Consider the following 15,564-nt stretch of genomic DNA (forward strand, 5'->3'; position numbering starts at 1 on the left):
CAGGTGAGAACTCTACCACTGAGCTACAACCCTAGCCCCAAGAACACTTTTACATTCTTGGAAATTAGCATTTTTTGGTGAATATTTTAAAGAATTTATTTTCAATCACAAATTAAATTGAAAGCAAACAGAATTACTGAATACAAGAGCTGGAAGTGGTGTTAGGGTCCCAATTTTTTATTTCATTTTTATGTTAGTATTCCAGAGCTAATGTTAATAACAAAGAGCCACAAACTGGGTGGCTTGGGAAAACAGAAATTTATTTTCTTATGGTTTTGGATGCTAGAAGTCCAAAATCAATGTTCACAGCCCTTACTTTCTCTGAAGCCCATCAGCAGAATCCTTGTTTGTCCTGGTCATTGGGCTACAATTGTTACCACTTTTGTCTTTGCCTCTGTGGCCACATGGTGCTTTCTCTGTGTGCTTTTCTTCACTTGGAATTTTTCTATTTCTATCAAGACACTCATCTGCAAAGACCCTAATTCCAACTAAGGTCACTTGGGGGGGGGGGCCCACAATTGAACCCATGGCCATAGAATACAAAACAGAGACCCAAAAGGTGAAATAACTTGCTCAAGGTCAACCATCTTAGTTACTATAATTACTAATCAGATTTCTCAGTTCAGAGATTTTTCTCAAGCATTATAAGATGTATTCAAATGCAAGTACCTCAGAGTGTAGGGAGATAATATCTTTGTTCATCCACCAGGGGGAGCCAGGTTTAAAAGGGTCCCCAGGTCTACCAGGAGAACCAGGAGAAGATGGAGCTGCAGGGAAGAAGGTAAGAGTAAAGTTTTCATATTATTGGAGTTCAAACTATTGGACCAGACTAGTATCTTGGTCCTGCAGGAGCTCAGATTAAACCATCCAGGACAAAGAGTATCTTTAAACAAAAAAAAAAAAAAAAAAAAAAAAAAAGAAAGGAAAAAAAAAAAAAGGTCACACAATTCTAAATTTCCCTTTTCACTTACTCTGGATAGAAAGAGCACCAATTTAAAGGCTAAAATAGTATTTCATATTCTCTGCCTCCTCTCTGGTATTTTGGCCTTGGCATTTTCCAGTAACCTAGTTCCTTCAGGATTTCTAGAAAGCACATTAATTTAAACTTAAAGAAAAATGCCTCTTTTTCCCACTCCAAAAGGAGAGTCTGTAAATGCATTCAGGAAGTCAGGCCATTGTAAAGATTTCCTGATTTATTTTGAGTTGACATTTGAAATACTCATTTTTCAATAAAAGTACTAAAAAACAGCAGATGGAAAGGCTGAAGGTCTTTCTTGTTAAAAATAATATCCACCAAATGTGAATGAAGAGCCAAAGGAAAGTGAGCTTATTGCTTTGGAAATTGGCTGAGAAATTAAACTTTTTCATGATATTTCAGCTGCTCTGGTTGAACTGAAGTTTAATGTTAATTTATTCATTGATAAGCTTCCAAATTAATTTTGAGACTAAAGTGGAGGGTCTCAGCTGAATCCACTGGCAATAAGGGGAAACAAGGTAGAATCATGTATTCTGTCTATGGAGCATTAGCTAAGACTTCATTGTGATTTCCTCTAGGGAGAAGCCGGGCTTCCAGGAACAAGAGGCCCAGAAGGACCGCCTGGAAAAGGACAGCCTGGCCCCAAGGTTTGCAAATGACAGGGTGTTGGGGGAAGCAGCCTGTCTATGTTCTTCTGGTCCTGATGCTAAGGAGTCAACCTAGGAGAAATTTGGTTTTTATTCTTGTTGTGTCAAATGTATTTACATCAGGCTTAAAATTATGGATACTATCTTGTAAGCTTTTGGAAGACAGCAAGTATGTATTATTCATTTTTATTTTCCTAACATCTATCATAAGATCTAGCCTAGAGAAGAGTTCAACACATGTTTTCTCAATAAATTGTCTGATTGACATCTAAAAGCACATAGAAGGAAAAGGAGCCTCAGGACACATGGTTGAAACTTGAAAGTTCATAAATTTTCTTCAGATATTTATAGAATCTCATATGATAGTAAGAAATGTCACTTTTTTAATGGAAATCTGGGGGGCTAGGTGTATAGCTCAGTGGTGGATTTTGTGCTTAGCTTTTGCAAGGCCCTGGGTTTGCTCCTTGACACCACAAAGTAAATAAATAGATAAGAATTAAAAAATAAAATAATGGTGAGTTTACTTCACAATGTGGTATGCTTTTCACCCTGTAGAAATGCTGGTTGAATGACATCTTCCTGTGTGAAGATAAGAATATATAAATTCATCAGTAGGGTGAGGCTAGTAATGACATAATCTACAACCTCCAAGGTGCTAGATGTTTCTGTAACTTTTTTATACAGTCAACAATGTCCATATAAAGATTCTTATGGATGATATATAAGAAAAGTAAAAATGAAATCTATATACTTACTAGTGTTTTACTTACAATTTTGTTAAAATTATAATGGATAGCTTAAGATGTCTTATGAAAGTATTAACTAAAATCAGATCCTTAATCTTTAATGTAAGAAATTGAAATTTAAATATATTTGTAGAGTTTCAGACATTTTAATTTGTTGACTTACCAAATGATGGTGTTTTTCTCCTATCTGAGTGGGGAGCCAGCAAATATTTTTTTTTAACATTTTGCAAAATATACTTTTAAATATTGACCTATTAACATTCATGAGAAGTAATGTTTTCTAGAATATACTTTCGGAAAATAGACACTTCGGGTTAACAATTGAAGCTGGGAGAAGAAATGGTGTTTCTGAGAAAGAGCTAAGGCTTAGGACCCAGTTGTGGGGTGGCTGGGGAGAGCACCCCACCAGTGGAAGCATAATAGTGCAGTGAGAGAAACAGGTCAAAGCTTTCAAAATGAAAGCAAGGAGTGATGTCAAATGCTACCAATAAAGGAGAATGTGCACTGCAAAGAAGGGCCACTAGACTTGTGACTTTGAGGTGGCCTGTGACTTCTGGAAGGCCGCTAGAGAACAGTGGCAGGAACATCTTACATCCCAGGCAGGTCATGATACATTGTTGGCTCCTCACTTCATTTAGTTGTGTTCCTTTTCTTCTGGGATAATTGAGGTCAATAAGTAGTTTTGGAAGAGAGTAAAAGAAAATAAATATATTTGGTTGTGTTTTGTCTCTACTTACAATAATAATGATGTGATGATAGTGATAACTGGACACCTAATTGCTTTTTTAACCTATGTTGCTGCTCTCCATTAGTGTGGACAGTTGGTAGTTGATTACATCTGTGCATTCCATGAGAGGCCACCTCTTCTTGGTGGAACATTTTCTTAGCTGATGACCACAGAATAGTCTACTGGTTATCAAGATGTGGTTCCAGGATCAGAAACAGTCACATCACCTGGAAATGTTAGACATGCAAATTATTGGGTACCACTAAAGACCTACTAAGTAAGAAATGCTGAGTGTGAGGCTCAGTAATCTGCTCTAACAAACCTTCCAGGTGATTCAGAAGTTCAAGTTTGAAAACCATGATTTAATCATTTATATCATGAATATTTAAGTGACCTTAGTTGCAGACCCCCAAGGAGCTATTCCTTTGGTGAGGTGGGTCCACAAATGGATTTGGCAGTGTTAGGCAGGAGTTCAGGATGCCAATATGGTGGAAGCAGTGTATAAGAAAGATGCTGCTGAAGGACAAGACAGGGGATGAGTCATCATGTCCCTGTTTAGGGTAAGTCCCACTACCATGACAACTCCTACCATTGAGGACTTACCACCATGACAACTCCTGCCACAAGTTTGGTATTTTAAAATGACTAAGGGTCATAAAGTGGGAAGTATTATAATTAGGTTTTCTAAAGTAGCCAATGGGGAAAAATTGGAAAATATTTGAATCTAGTATCATAAGGTAACCAATGGGAGTGAACAGGGTAAGGTCTTGAATCAGGTCCCTACAGGGAAGTGAATACCTCACAACTCCACATATTAAACACTAATTTCCAGACACTGGAGCCTTGAACCTCTCTCTCACTGGGCCTACTCTTCTACTTTCACATTCACTTCCAATAAATTCCTACTTTATCTGTTACTTCTGTATGTCTTTCTTAATTCTTTGGGGCACCAGGACCAGAACTCCAGCTGGATACCCTGATGATAACAACAGTAGAGCTCTAGTTGAAAGAGAATGTCATAAAATTGTGAGGCTTCCTGACTGAAGATAACAGAATTGCTTTGGGGGAGCCCTGACCAACATAACCATGCTGGGAACATCCAGAAGGCTGTTTTTGGATCTCCTTTAGGTTAATGCTATAATATCTGCCTACCAATAAGATTATTGGTCTCCTTGGGAGGAATGAACTAGATTACCCACTGAGGAAGAAATGGGACTGTGATTTGAAAAAAATGTCTCTTTTTGTGTTTTAAATTGAAATAGCATGAAAACAGAAAGGATGAAAAAGCATAGTCAGATCTCTTTCCTGAAACTCTGAATGCCTCGGAACCATCTGTTAATAGACCAAGGATGCAAAACCAGTATAAATTCAAGTAAAAGTTCTCAAAGATTCAGAACTTAGATTTTTTAAAAAATATTAAATCATATTGAATAATTGGTGAAGACAGAACTAGAGTCAAACCCTGCACAACTAAGCCGGGCTCAGGCATATCACCTTAAAATTAGTATTTTTGAAAGAATCTGACTCAGAAGTGGTCATTGTTAGGTTGGGAGATGGTATGTTACTACAACATCTATATTTCCATAATGATTTTGTCAGGGCGATGAAGGAAAGAAAGGAAGCAAAGGAAATCAAGGACAGATGGGATTTCCAGGACCTGCGGGGCCAAAGGTATGTTTCTTATATTCTCATTTATGCTTTCAGGAGATTGTAATTGTGTCTGGTTTCAATAGATTAGAATTCCACTGTAAATTTGATTACTTGTCTCCTTCCCAACAAATACAAAACAAAAACCCTCAAATAAACAAAGCCTTTAGAAAGCATTCTATTCACAGACCTGAATAGAATGCAGTTAAGAGATTGCATGAAGTATGTAATCTTCATAGGAATATTTATGCTTCTAAGAGAGAATCTGTATGTAATTCCCCTCAACTACCAAATATTTAGAAGTTGAGATAAAGCTGGGACCATAGAAAATACCAATTCTTCATTATCTCGTTTTGCTGAACAAGAAGCTAGAGACTAAGAGGTAGCACAGTATGAGGTGGAGCAGGCTTAGGAGGCCCCTCCCGTTGGACTCTGCTCCAAACTTCTCAGAGTCAGTTCCTTCCCAAATAGAAAGAAGAAAATATGATCTATTTCACAGGGTTATTGTGAATATAAGGAGTTAATAAAGCACTCAGCATAGTCCCTGGCACCTAGTAAGTATTCAACACATGGGATTACTCAGAGAGAAAAATCCATACAGTGAAATAGAAAATAGGGAACTGTGATCCTCTTAAAATGTCCAGAACAGGGAGCTGAGGAGGAATTGAAGGAGATTGTGAGGCAAGGAGGTGTGTGTCTTTTGAATATGTCAAAAAATAAATTGCAAATTCAACAGAATTTATGCCTCTAGGAAGATGCTAATTGTAAGAAAAGGGATAGGAGTATGTTCAAGGACAAGATGATTGAAGAGCAAATTTTAAGGAATGGTATTGGCAAGATAAGAGCAGGTAAAAACCAAAGTCTTGTAGACCAGTGATTCTGAAACTCCAGTGTCCATCATTGTCACCTGGGGAGCTTGTTACAAATCGTATTTCTGGTCCTACTACTAGAGATTAGGATTCATTAAGTGGGTGGGTCCCAGGAATCTGCATTTCTCCAAGAAAGTCATCTGTTGCAGATAGTTCAAGAAGCACATTATGAGAAATATCACTACATAAGAAATGTGTTAAGTTAGTATGAATAACAGGGCTTACTAATGTCTTTGTTACTCTTATTCAAAGTGAATATTTTTTTATTTTGAAATAAGAATTTTTTTTATCCCATTAGGTAGAGATGAAGAATTGCCATATTTTAAAGCATAATCATAATGTAATCCAGGGACTTTGTACATCTAAAAACTATATACTTTCTGTGATATTTTTCATATTTTAAAATGAGCCTTTAAAAATAAGAAGTAGAACAAATTAAATTTAGAAGCATAATTTTTCTTTACCTCTGGTTTTAGTAAGGAATTTTAACAGATAACTTGATTCTTTGTCATAAGATTGGACGGGGATGTATCTGTGGTCATGTCATGTATGTGCCAATACTGGTTAAATATTATGCTGAATCCTAAAGTTTCAGGTTTAAGGACTGGTCCATAAGTGCCTTCACATGGCCTGGGCCCCAGCAGATCGGTGTGCTCACTTTGTGGATTGTAATGGATAATCCACCCAGCAGAGGTCTTAGGTGGGATGATGGACCCTGGTTCTTCACTTGTGAATCAGATGGATGGGGTCCCTCCTGGAGGAAGCAGGATAATTCAAGAGACAGCTAGAGGACATGAGTTAGGCAGAGGAGAGATTAGTCAGCAATCTGAAGTCCTAGAGAGTCAGGTAGAAGCATAGCATAGAAATAGGTCAATCTCTAAGGCAGGTCTCCACTGTTTTATTTATTTAATTAATTAATTAATTAATAATTTATTTGTTATTTGTTTAGGTAAAGGGCAGATAGTAAATATTTAAATTTTTGGACTAAGAAGCAAAATTGAGGACATTGCATAGGTCCTTACATTACAACCATGTGAAACCATGAAAACTGTTGATAGCCCAATGCTCTTCAAAATCTGGGTGCAGGCTGACTTTGGCCACATCTACTCTAGGGCAATAGTTTCCAGATTGTTCTGGCAAAATTTTGACCACACTCCAGTATGTGTGTATGTATTTTTTCATTCATTCATTCATTCATACATACTAGGAATTGAAACTAGGGACACTTTAACACTGAACTACACCCCCAGTCCCTTTTTATTTTTAATTCTTATTTTGAATCAGGGTCTCAGTAATTTACCCAAGCTGGTCTCAAACTTGTAATCCTCCTGCCTCAGCCTACGAAGTTGGCAGGATTACAGGTGTGCACCACAATACCTGTCTTATTTATTTTTAATTATTTTTATTCACAAACTATCATATTTATATGTTATCAATTTTCATAAATAATAGAATTTGTGGTGTGCAGTGACAGTTGCTTTGAAATGTGGCTTTCTAAAGTCTGGTCATGGGATCCATGTCAAAGTCACCAGAGGTTTTTCATGAACATGCATATTCCTGGGCTGAACCCCTAGATCAAATATAAAACTATGGGACTTGAAACCTGAGACTGCATATCTACCAAACTGTTCTGGTAATTCTTATACTTGCTGAAATTTGGAAATCACTGGTTTACATTCAAGTGAGAGAGAGGAATTACCTCTTGCTCCAAATTGAGTCTCTGAGACTTAATATTAGATCCATAAATGTAGGTAGGGAGGACGGAGTCAGAGGGGAGAGAAAGAGAAAAAAAGTGCTTTAATTTTACTTTTTAAAGATAATTAAAAAAATATTAACTCTCAACTTCTAAAAAGGATGTAAGATAACATACAGTGGAAGATTGATATACCACAGGCCCTTAAAATAAAATAATAAAGGGAAAAATTATAAAGTATACTCTAAAACTTATGTTGAAGACATTGTTATAATTGAACAAAACATTCCTCTCTGAGCTTCCTGGCACACAATACTAAAGGGAAGCACTGTGGATTGCATCATCTGTATTAATTAGTGAAAAGTTGCACTAGAGATTAAATTTCTCCTAATCTTCAGGAATGAACTGAATACATTTAATAAAAGACACTGAAATCCTATGTGATTACTTTAGCAATGATTTACATAAGGTGCTCAAATTATTTTCACATTAATCTATGAAAGACTAATATTCTAAAATCTGTAGGTATTTTTATTCTTTTCTGAATATAGGCCCCACATGTTTTCTCTGCCTGAAATGTAATGAGTATTTTGCTGTTTTCAAGGGTGAACAGGGCATTATGGGCCCTTTTGGAATGCCTGGACCATCAATTCCTGGACCACCTGGGTCAAAGGTATGTATTCTTGCAAATTTTTTCTTTTTACTTGGATCTTTGGCAGTTGAGGGAAAAAATATATATGTTTTATAATACCAGTGGATCATGATTTAGTGAACTAGGATTTCTGTTTGGGGAGATCCCCCCAAGAAATGGTCTCATTTAACCTTGATATTTCACAGGTAAGCAGACTAAAAGCCAGCAGTAGAGTTAGCTAGCCGCACTTAGCAGTTTCCAGTTCTAACTTCATCTTGTACTACCTCTCCCAAATCCTAGACCCTAGGGCAGGCAAGAATTTTATTGCATTTATTCAGAAAAATTTTCTAGGATCTATAATTGAAAAGCTTGGCAGAAAAGAAATACACTGAGTTTTAAGAACATCCCCAGGCATTCTTATAGCTTAAATACTTGAGTCTAAATTGCCACCTATTATTTCAGTGGGTTTTCTCCAAACAACTGTAGTAGTCTTTATTGGCAAGTTTTATTAGGATTTGAAATTCTCTTCAAATTTGTTTAAAAAAAAAATACTGTTTGAAAACCTGGGTTGGCTAGATTAAACTCTTTACAGATTGGCTGATCTCTTTTATGCTGTGCACCTTGTGGTTTCTCACACAACCTAGAACCTGTGAATGTTATTTGAAATGTACAGGGAGATAGAGGAGGTCCTGGGATGCCTGGATTTAAAGGAGAACCTGGACTTTCTATTCGAGGACCAAAGGTATGATTTATTCTTGCTCTTTTTCTTTGCATGTGAGAAGGGAGACTTAATGTGTTAGCTTTCTGTTGCTATGACAAAATACTTGAAATAATCAACTTATGAGGAGGAAAAGTTAATTTTGGTTCATGGTTACAGTCTGTGTTTGCTTGGCCTTGTTGCTTTGGGCCTGTGGTATCACAGTGTATTATGGTAGGAGCACATGGTGGAGGCCTTTTCAACTCATGGCAGCCAGGAAGCCAAGAAAGAACAGGAAGAGGCCATGGTCCCAATGTCCCCTTCAAAGGCACATCTGCAATGACCTAGCTTCCCCCACCCAATTTTAGTGCCAAAAACTGGAGACCAAGACTTTAGCACATGAGCCTTTGGGGGATGCTCAAGATTCAAAGTACAGTACTTCAGTTGATTTTTCTACTTATAAATTCCCTGTGTTGATGAAATAAATTTAAGAATAGAACTATTTCCTTTTTTTAAAATCAGTTTATTGTTTTACACATGTGGAAAACAATAGTTCCTATGGTTGTATTTTTGCTGATTAGGCAATTATTTGAAAATGCTCTTTTTGCAGTGTCTGTGATATAAGGGTTTGAACGGCCTCTGGCTTTTTCATTTACTTACCAATGAGTAATATAGTTGTTTTGCAAGATACTGTCCAAAAGAGCTCACATTTGGAAACTTTATTAGTTCAAAGTTTTGCTTGCTTTGATTGTTCATCCTTTTGAGTTATTTCAGATGAATACACAAATAAGTATACAAAGCAACTTTACATTATCATGTCTGGTTTTCCACGGTCACAAATCACCATTTCTCTTTTCACACTATACCGAGCATTACAGCAAAATTTAGCACTTATATCATTCCTAGGTGTCAGCCATCTCTGTTTATGGAAATAGACTTCTGGACCCCATAATTAATATTTATTAAATGAACAACAGCAAACTTCTGTACTCTTTTATCATGTCTTCTCATATGTTAAAAAGGTTTAAGTACTTAAATCAATGCCTTTCAAACTGTAAAAAAGAAAAGTTGGAGTCATCTTTTAAATGAAACACAATTCACAACCTATTACAAAACAGACATAAGTTGGAGTGTTGAAGGTCCTCCACCCTTCTTACAATTTTAGCACTCCTCCCTGCCGGAGTGACCAGTGCCCTAGTTTGTCCAAGACTGAGGGTCCCTGGGATGCAAGGCTTTTGGGACTGAAGCTGGGAAAATCCTGGGCAAACTGGGATGGGTTCTTCATCCCATTGCCCAGACACTGAGGTACATGAAACTAAGTTCAATGAAAAAAATTCCTTTTACTTTTTTTTTTTTTTTTTTTGGTACTAGGGTTTGAACTCAGGGGCACTTGACTACTGAGCCACATCCCCAGCCCTATTTTGTATTTTATTTAGACACATGGTCTCACTGAGTTGTTTAGTGCCTCGCTTTTGCTGAGGATGGCTTTGAACTTGAGATTCTCTTGCTTTAGTCTCCCAAGCTGCTGGGATTACAGGCATGTGCCACTGTGCCTGGTTAAAAATTCCTTTTTCCTAGTGAGAAACTGTAGACATGACTTTGATCAATTACATCAATGTGACAGTTTTCATTTTGTTTGATAACTGTGTATGCACAATCCATGATTTATACTTATCTCTCTGTACTTCCTTTGAAATAAGAATAAAGTCTAATTAAATGTGCTGCTAAAGGTTTTAAGCCCCACTTGTTTCCTGCTGATGATCATTGGCATTGTATGTGATAGTATTTAAAGATATTTGCTTTTCAACCAAATATTTTCATAATCTTTTGGGCTCTAATGATATTCTTTTTGCCATTATTTCCTAATTCATTGGCTTTTATGTTTTTGGAGGGTCACATACTTCTTTGACGGATGGAAGTTTGGGCATATTAATTGAATTTTGTGTACTATTTCAAGGAACTCTCAGACCTATTTCAAAACACCGTATTTCAATCTTTGTCCAAATTTCTTTTGAATGAGAGACTTCAAACTAAATCACTTTGTAGGACATTCCCTTGAATCCAGTGCTGAAAGGCCAAGTGGAAAAATTCCAAAATTCTTCACACTGTGAAAAGTACAAAATAAAAGTCTGCCCTGATTCTCTTGATATTTCCTATTAACATTCGAAGCAACCAGCTAAGAGAAATTTTTGCAGGAGAGAGGGCAAAGATCTCTAGGAAAAAAAATGTTTTAAAACTGTTTCAAAGTTGTTTTTTTTTTTTTTCCTGCACTGTGGGTGCAGAGGTTAATCAATAACAGCTGCTGATTGATTATTGCTTGGAACTTAGAAGTGAGAATTGGAGAGTGAATTTTGATTTCAATTTGTTTTTCTTTTCAACTTAACCAGGAAGCAGTTATTGCTTTATTTCGTTGCTGGCCCTTTCCTGGTATAAGCAAGGGGAAAAAAGGGAATCTTATTTGGGGACAAATAAGATTATATTAAATATAATTGGAATAGCATAAAAAGTTGCTTCTGAAAAGTGACCTTTTTCCTGTAGTGGGGTATGTACTAAAATTCACCTTCTCTAAAGATTTTGTGCTTTTTTTCTATTATGCATCTTTAAAAAATCATCTTAAGTTTTTGTTGATGATACGTGCATTAAGTTTTTATGAGTGGCTACATATTTCTTAAAGATGACCATTTTTAAGAAGTCTAATCATGTAAAACCAGTCTCTTACATTTACTGGGAGAAAACAGCTGTTGCATGGTTTCAAAATAAATTTAACTTTTTTATTGCCTTAAAGGTATGCAGTGTTTTTCTTTCCTCTAATCAACCATTCATTTATAGAATTAGGAAGTTTTTAGGGAGTTGAATTTTAGGCAGCATTTTGATCTCAAAATTTGCTTGTATGTAAAGAAAATACTTGTTTATTTTTTTCTGTTTTGGAAAAACAAAAGTCTGCCTGTTTTTAGAGTTTCCTCCTAATGTAAAAAAACAAAATATTTTAAAACATGAATGCCTCTTTATCAAAGCAACTGTGGTTTACTTTGATAAGTGTGATTATAAGAGTTGCCATAGTAATTGAATGTCATGGTGTAATAGACTTTATATGTAACAAATCTTCTAAAAGAGTCATTTTTTTCTTCCTGTTCTCCCATTTTACTCTAGTTAGAAATATTTTGGATTTCTATTTGTAAGAGAATTACATATCTCAGAAAACTTTGCTGTCCAAATCACAAAAATTACCTCTCCCTTTGCTCTGTATGGGAAATGAATGACTACTGCTCAAAGTTTTGATGCCCAAGTTTGTAAAGCAATATTTATAACTTTTTCCTAGTTCCCAAGATAGTGAACCACAAACTGCCAGTGTCCCATCCCTTTATAACTTAAAAAAATCTCCCGTCATTTTCCTTTGGGTTTATTCTTTCCCCTGTGTAATTTGGGTGCCATGAATGAAGACGATAGGTTTAACACGATAGTAGGGAATGCAGAGTTATCTTATTCCACACTGAAATTTTTGCTATGTATTCTTTTTGCTCATCTCACACTGGGCTTACTGGATTTTAAAATATTCCTCCCAGATTTATGATACACGATTTGTTATTTTAAAAATTAAAATATTACCCATAAGCCATTTTTTAATTCCTGAAAACTCTGTTTCAAGTCAAGGACTTCATAGTGGTTTCAATGTTTTCCCTATGTACTTCTTCCCCTGAGCTCAGGTGGATAAGGCTTATGAAGAGGTAACAAGTTGCCGTATGTGCTAGGATTATCTCCTAACATTTTTCAAATTATTCCTTTGTACCCATCAGATCTTTCTCTGGCATTTTGAGTTGGTGTTGCTTAAGTTTTGCCAAGTGCTTTATGCTTCAGTCTCATGATATCACCTGGTATTGGAATTTACCTAGGGTGCCCAAGGCTCTCAGGGACAAAAGGGTGCTCCAGGACCCAAAGGTGACGGCTATCCTGGTGTGGCTGTAAGTGTGGATATTATCCTTTTTTTACTTAAAAATTTTGTATATTAAACTTACATGTAATTGTCTGTATTTGTGGAGTACAATAGGATAATTCGATACATGTATATAATATATAAAATCAAATCAGGATTATTAGTATTTCTATCTCCTTAAATATGTATCATTTCTTCATGTTGGAAACATTCAAACTACTTTCTTCTAGTTCTTTATAAAATATGTAATACATTGTTTTCAACTGTGTAATGTTGAAAATATTATTCTCTCACCCTCCTTTCCTCCTTTATTCTGAGCATTGCATTCTACAAGGATGCTCACTGTCCCTCGTATGATGTTATCTCAGGGACCTCGAGGATTACCAGGACCCCCCGGACCAATGGGTTTACGTGGAGTGGGAGACCCTGGAGCAAAGGTGAGATTTTTATAGCAGGTAGCATATTAGTTTCTAAAAATGTACTTATAGGAAAGTGACTGGTGAAAGTGATTTAACATAGGAGAAGAATAGAGGTATCTGAAACAATTGATGGAGTTATTTACCTTCCCCTATGGACTTCCTGGGGAACTTGCACTATTATGAACATGTAGATTATATGGTTTTTCTCCTGCTTCTCTGGTAGCAATTCTCACATTCTCTTGCTGTTTCCTATATCTGCACCAAGATTATGGTCCAATTCAGAACCCACCTTCTCCTCTAATCATCTCTTTCTCTCGGAACTTTCATCCAGTCCTATGGCTTTAATCACTATGTACTGATGGCTTCCAAATTTCTAAGTTCACTCCCTTAAGCTTAGGCCTCTTGAATCTAGTTTCTTATCATATGTCTTCTCTTAGATTGCTTATAGACATCTCTAATGTATCAATCAGAATAGAATCCTTGACACCCGCCCCCACCCCTGCAAGCCTGTAAAAGGCATTTCCATCTATGCCATGCTCAAGTTAGAAGACCTAAAGTTATCCTTGATCCCTCCCCTTCTCTCTTCTTCCTCTACATCTGGTTCTTTGGCAAATACTCTCAGGTCTAGCTTCAGAATATATCTTGACTTTTGTTCCTTATCTCCCCTTCTTCCATGAGGCAGACCACATCCATCTTTTGCCTGGCCTATTAAAATGGCCTCTTCACTGGTCTTCCCTCTTCCAATTCTGCCCTGTTAACCTCACAGGCAGAATGGTCTTTTAAAACTACAAATCAGATCATATTCCATTCCTCATGGGATATAACTTGGTGACTTTCTTGGCACCTAGAACAAACTTCACCCACTTTCCCTGGCCTTGGAGGCCCTTCAGACCCTGACACAGCTTCTGTCTACTTCTCCCTTCTGCCCTTCTGGCCTACCCTGTTGCAGCTCTTTTTTGCTTCAGGGCCTTGACTCTGCTGGGATGGCCAGTTCTTCATGTCTTAGCTCAAATCTCACCTCTTCCATCTATCATACAAAAAACTATCACTATCACTTCCCTCCCCTCTGTGTATTTCCTGGTGGAATGGATCACTTTCTGAGATGTTTGTGCTCATTTACTGCTCTGCATATTCCATGAGAATGTAAGTTTTCCTAAAGGATGGCTCTTTGTATGTTCTCTCCTTATTTCCTGGCAGAACTAGGTGTGCCACCCATTAGGAGCCCTGTGATCTGTTGAATGAATGGAAAAATGAATGAATGATCAGTATAATTCCAAAGAGAGAACACCCCAATATAATTGCTCACTTAGTTTTTCTCATGCTTCTAGGTTTCTAGTGAGAGAAGATATTATATGTACTCCATGCCAGTCTTTGTATCTTGTTTTTTTTTTTTTTTTTTTTTTGCCTCTCTGCTGTCCAGGTGGAACAAAAAATTGGAGACTCATGGCACTAACATCATCTCTAAAAGAGATCCTCATACGGGTTCCTTCTCTGTTTCTGGGTTAATTATGAGAGTCCCGTGAGAGGATGTGTCTGCAAGTACAATGTGAACCACAAAGAGGAAACACACTGGACACACTTTGTTCAAGGTTCCAGCTTGGTCTGACTTAGGACTAACTCAGATCCTTGAATAAGTCTTGACATTTTCAATAGAGCAGACTCAAATTAGGTATTAAGATACTATTCTTTTTTTTTTTTCTTTAAGGTATAGTATCAACCAAAATGTTAAAAAAAAGTTTAAGAGAAATTCAATAGATAAACTTTATTTTCTGCTCAGAACGAAACATCCATAAATTTTTTTTACTGAATATTTCTATAGGAAAGTAGAAACTTATTCCTATTTAAAATAAGACATGAAATAAAAAGTTAAACATATACTGGACTGTGTTCATATTCCAATTGAAACATGATCATTTATATTTTCATGAAGTAGATTATTATGAATGTCTTATGTATTATGTTATATTAAATTTTACTATTATGTTACTGCTTTACATTTAGCATTAACAATAAAGGCAGTTACTTAGGCACAGGTGAAGAACATTTAAAAATTGGATTCTTGTGAATATTCCACTCTATTTAAGATACAGACTAGCAGGTGTGGTGGCACATGCCTTTAATCCCAGTGACTTGGGAGACTGAAACAGGAGGATTGAAAGCTCGAGGCCAGCCTCAGCAAAAGCAAGGCATTAAGCAACTCAGTGAGACCCTACCTCTAAATAAAACACTAAATAGGTCTGGGGATGTGGCTCAGTGGTTCAGTGCCCCTGAGTTCAATCCCCAGATATAGACTAAAGTATTTGCTGAGTGATTTCATATGCAGTTCCCTCTAAAAGCTTCTTATATTTGCTTTTAATATATATGTATATTTTAAAACACCAAGAAAAAAAGGTGTTACTTGCAAGACTTCATACTGCTTTTTAATTTTTTTTTGAAATGGCCAATGTGTTGCCAGAAGATGTGTCATGGGTGAGACTCTCTTGCCTTTGTTAACCCACACGGGAGACTGAGTGGAAATAGCAGCTTCATCTGGCTTCCAGCTGCGGGTAGAAGGGACAGAAGGAGCATTAGCCAAGACCTG

The 15,564-nt window shown here is 36.6% G+C and overlaps 1 protein-coding gene across 3 annotated transcripts in view; it reads left to right on the plus strand.

Annotated features, from left to right (window-relative positions):
- Col28a1 (collagen type XXVIII alpha 1 chain) overlaps positions 1 to 15,564 on the plus strand; it is a 196,400-nt gene that overhangs the window by 97,110 nt on the left and 83,726 nt on the right. For all 3 annotated transcript variants that reach the window (XR_007109989.1, XM_047562843.1, XM_047562842.1), the window contains exons 19-25: positions 710 to 781; positions 1,555 to 1,623; positions 4,696 to 4,767; positions 7,910 to 7,978; positions 8,610 to 8,678; positions 12,524 to 12,592; positions 12,933 to 13,001. Coding sequence is in view for 2 of the 3 variants with exons in the window: in XM_047562843.1 (XP_047418799.1) it covers positions 710 to 781; positions 1,555 to 1,623; positions 4,696 to 4,767; positions 7,910 to 7,978; positions 8,610 to 8,678; positions 12,524 to 12,592; positions 12,933 to 13,001 (489 nt within the window). In the remaining variant the exon portion in view is untranslated. The remainder of the gene's footprint in view (positions 1 to 709; positions 782 to 1,554; positions 1,624 to 4,695; positions 4,768 to 7,909; positions 7,979 to 8,609; positions 8,679 to 12,523; positions 12,593 to 12,932; positions 13,002 to 15,564) is intronic.

Source organism: Sciurus carolinensis, chromosome 8, assembly GCF_902686445.1.
Source record: "Sciurus carolinensis chromosome 8, mSciCar1.2, whole genome shotgun sequence".
NCBI classification, from domain to species: Eukaryota; Metazoa; Chordata; class Mammalia; order Rodentia; family Sciuridae; genus Sciurus; species Sciurus carolinensis.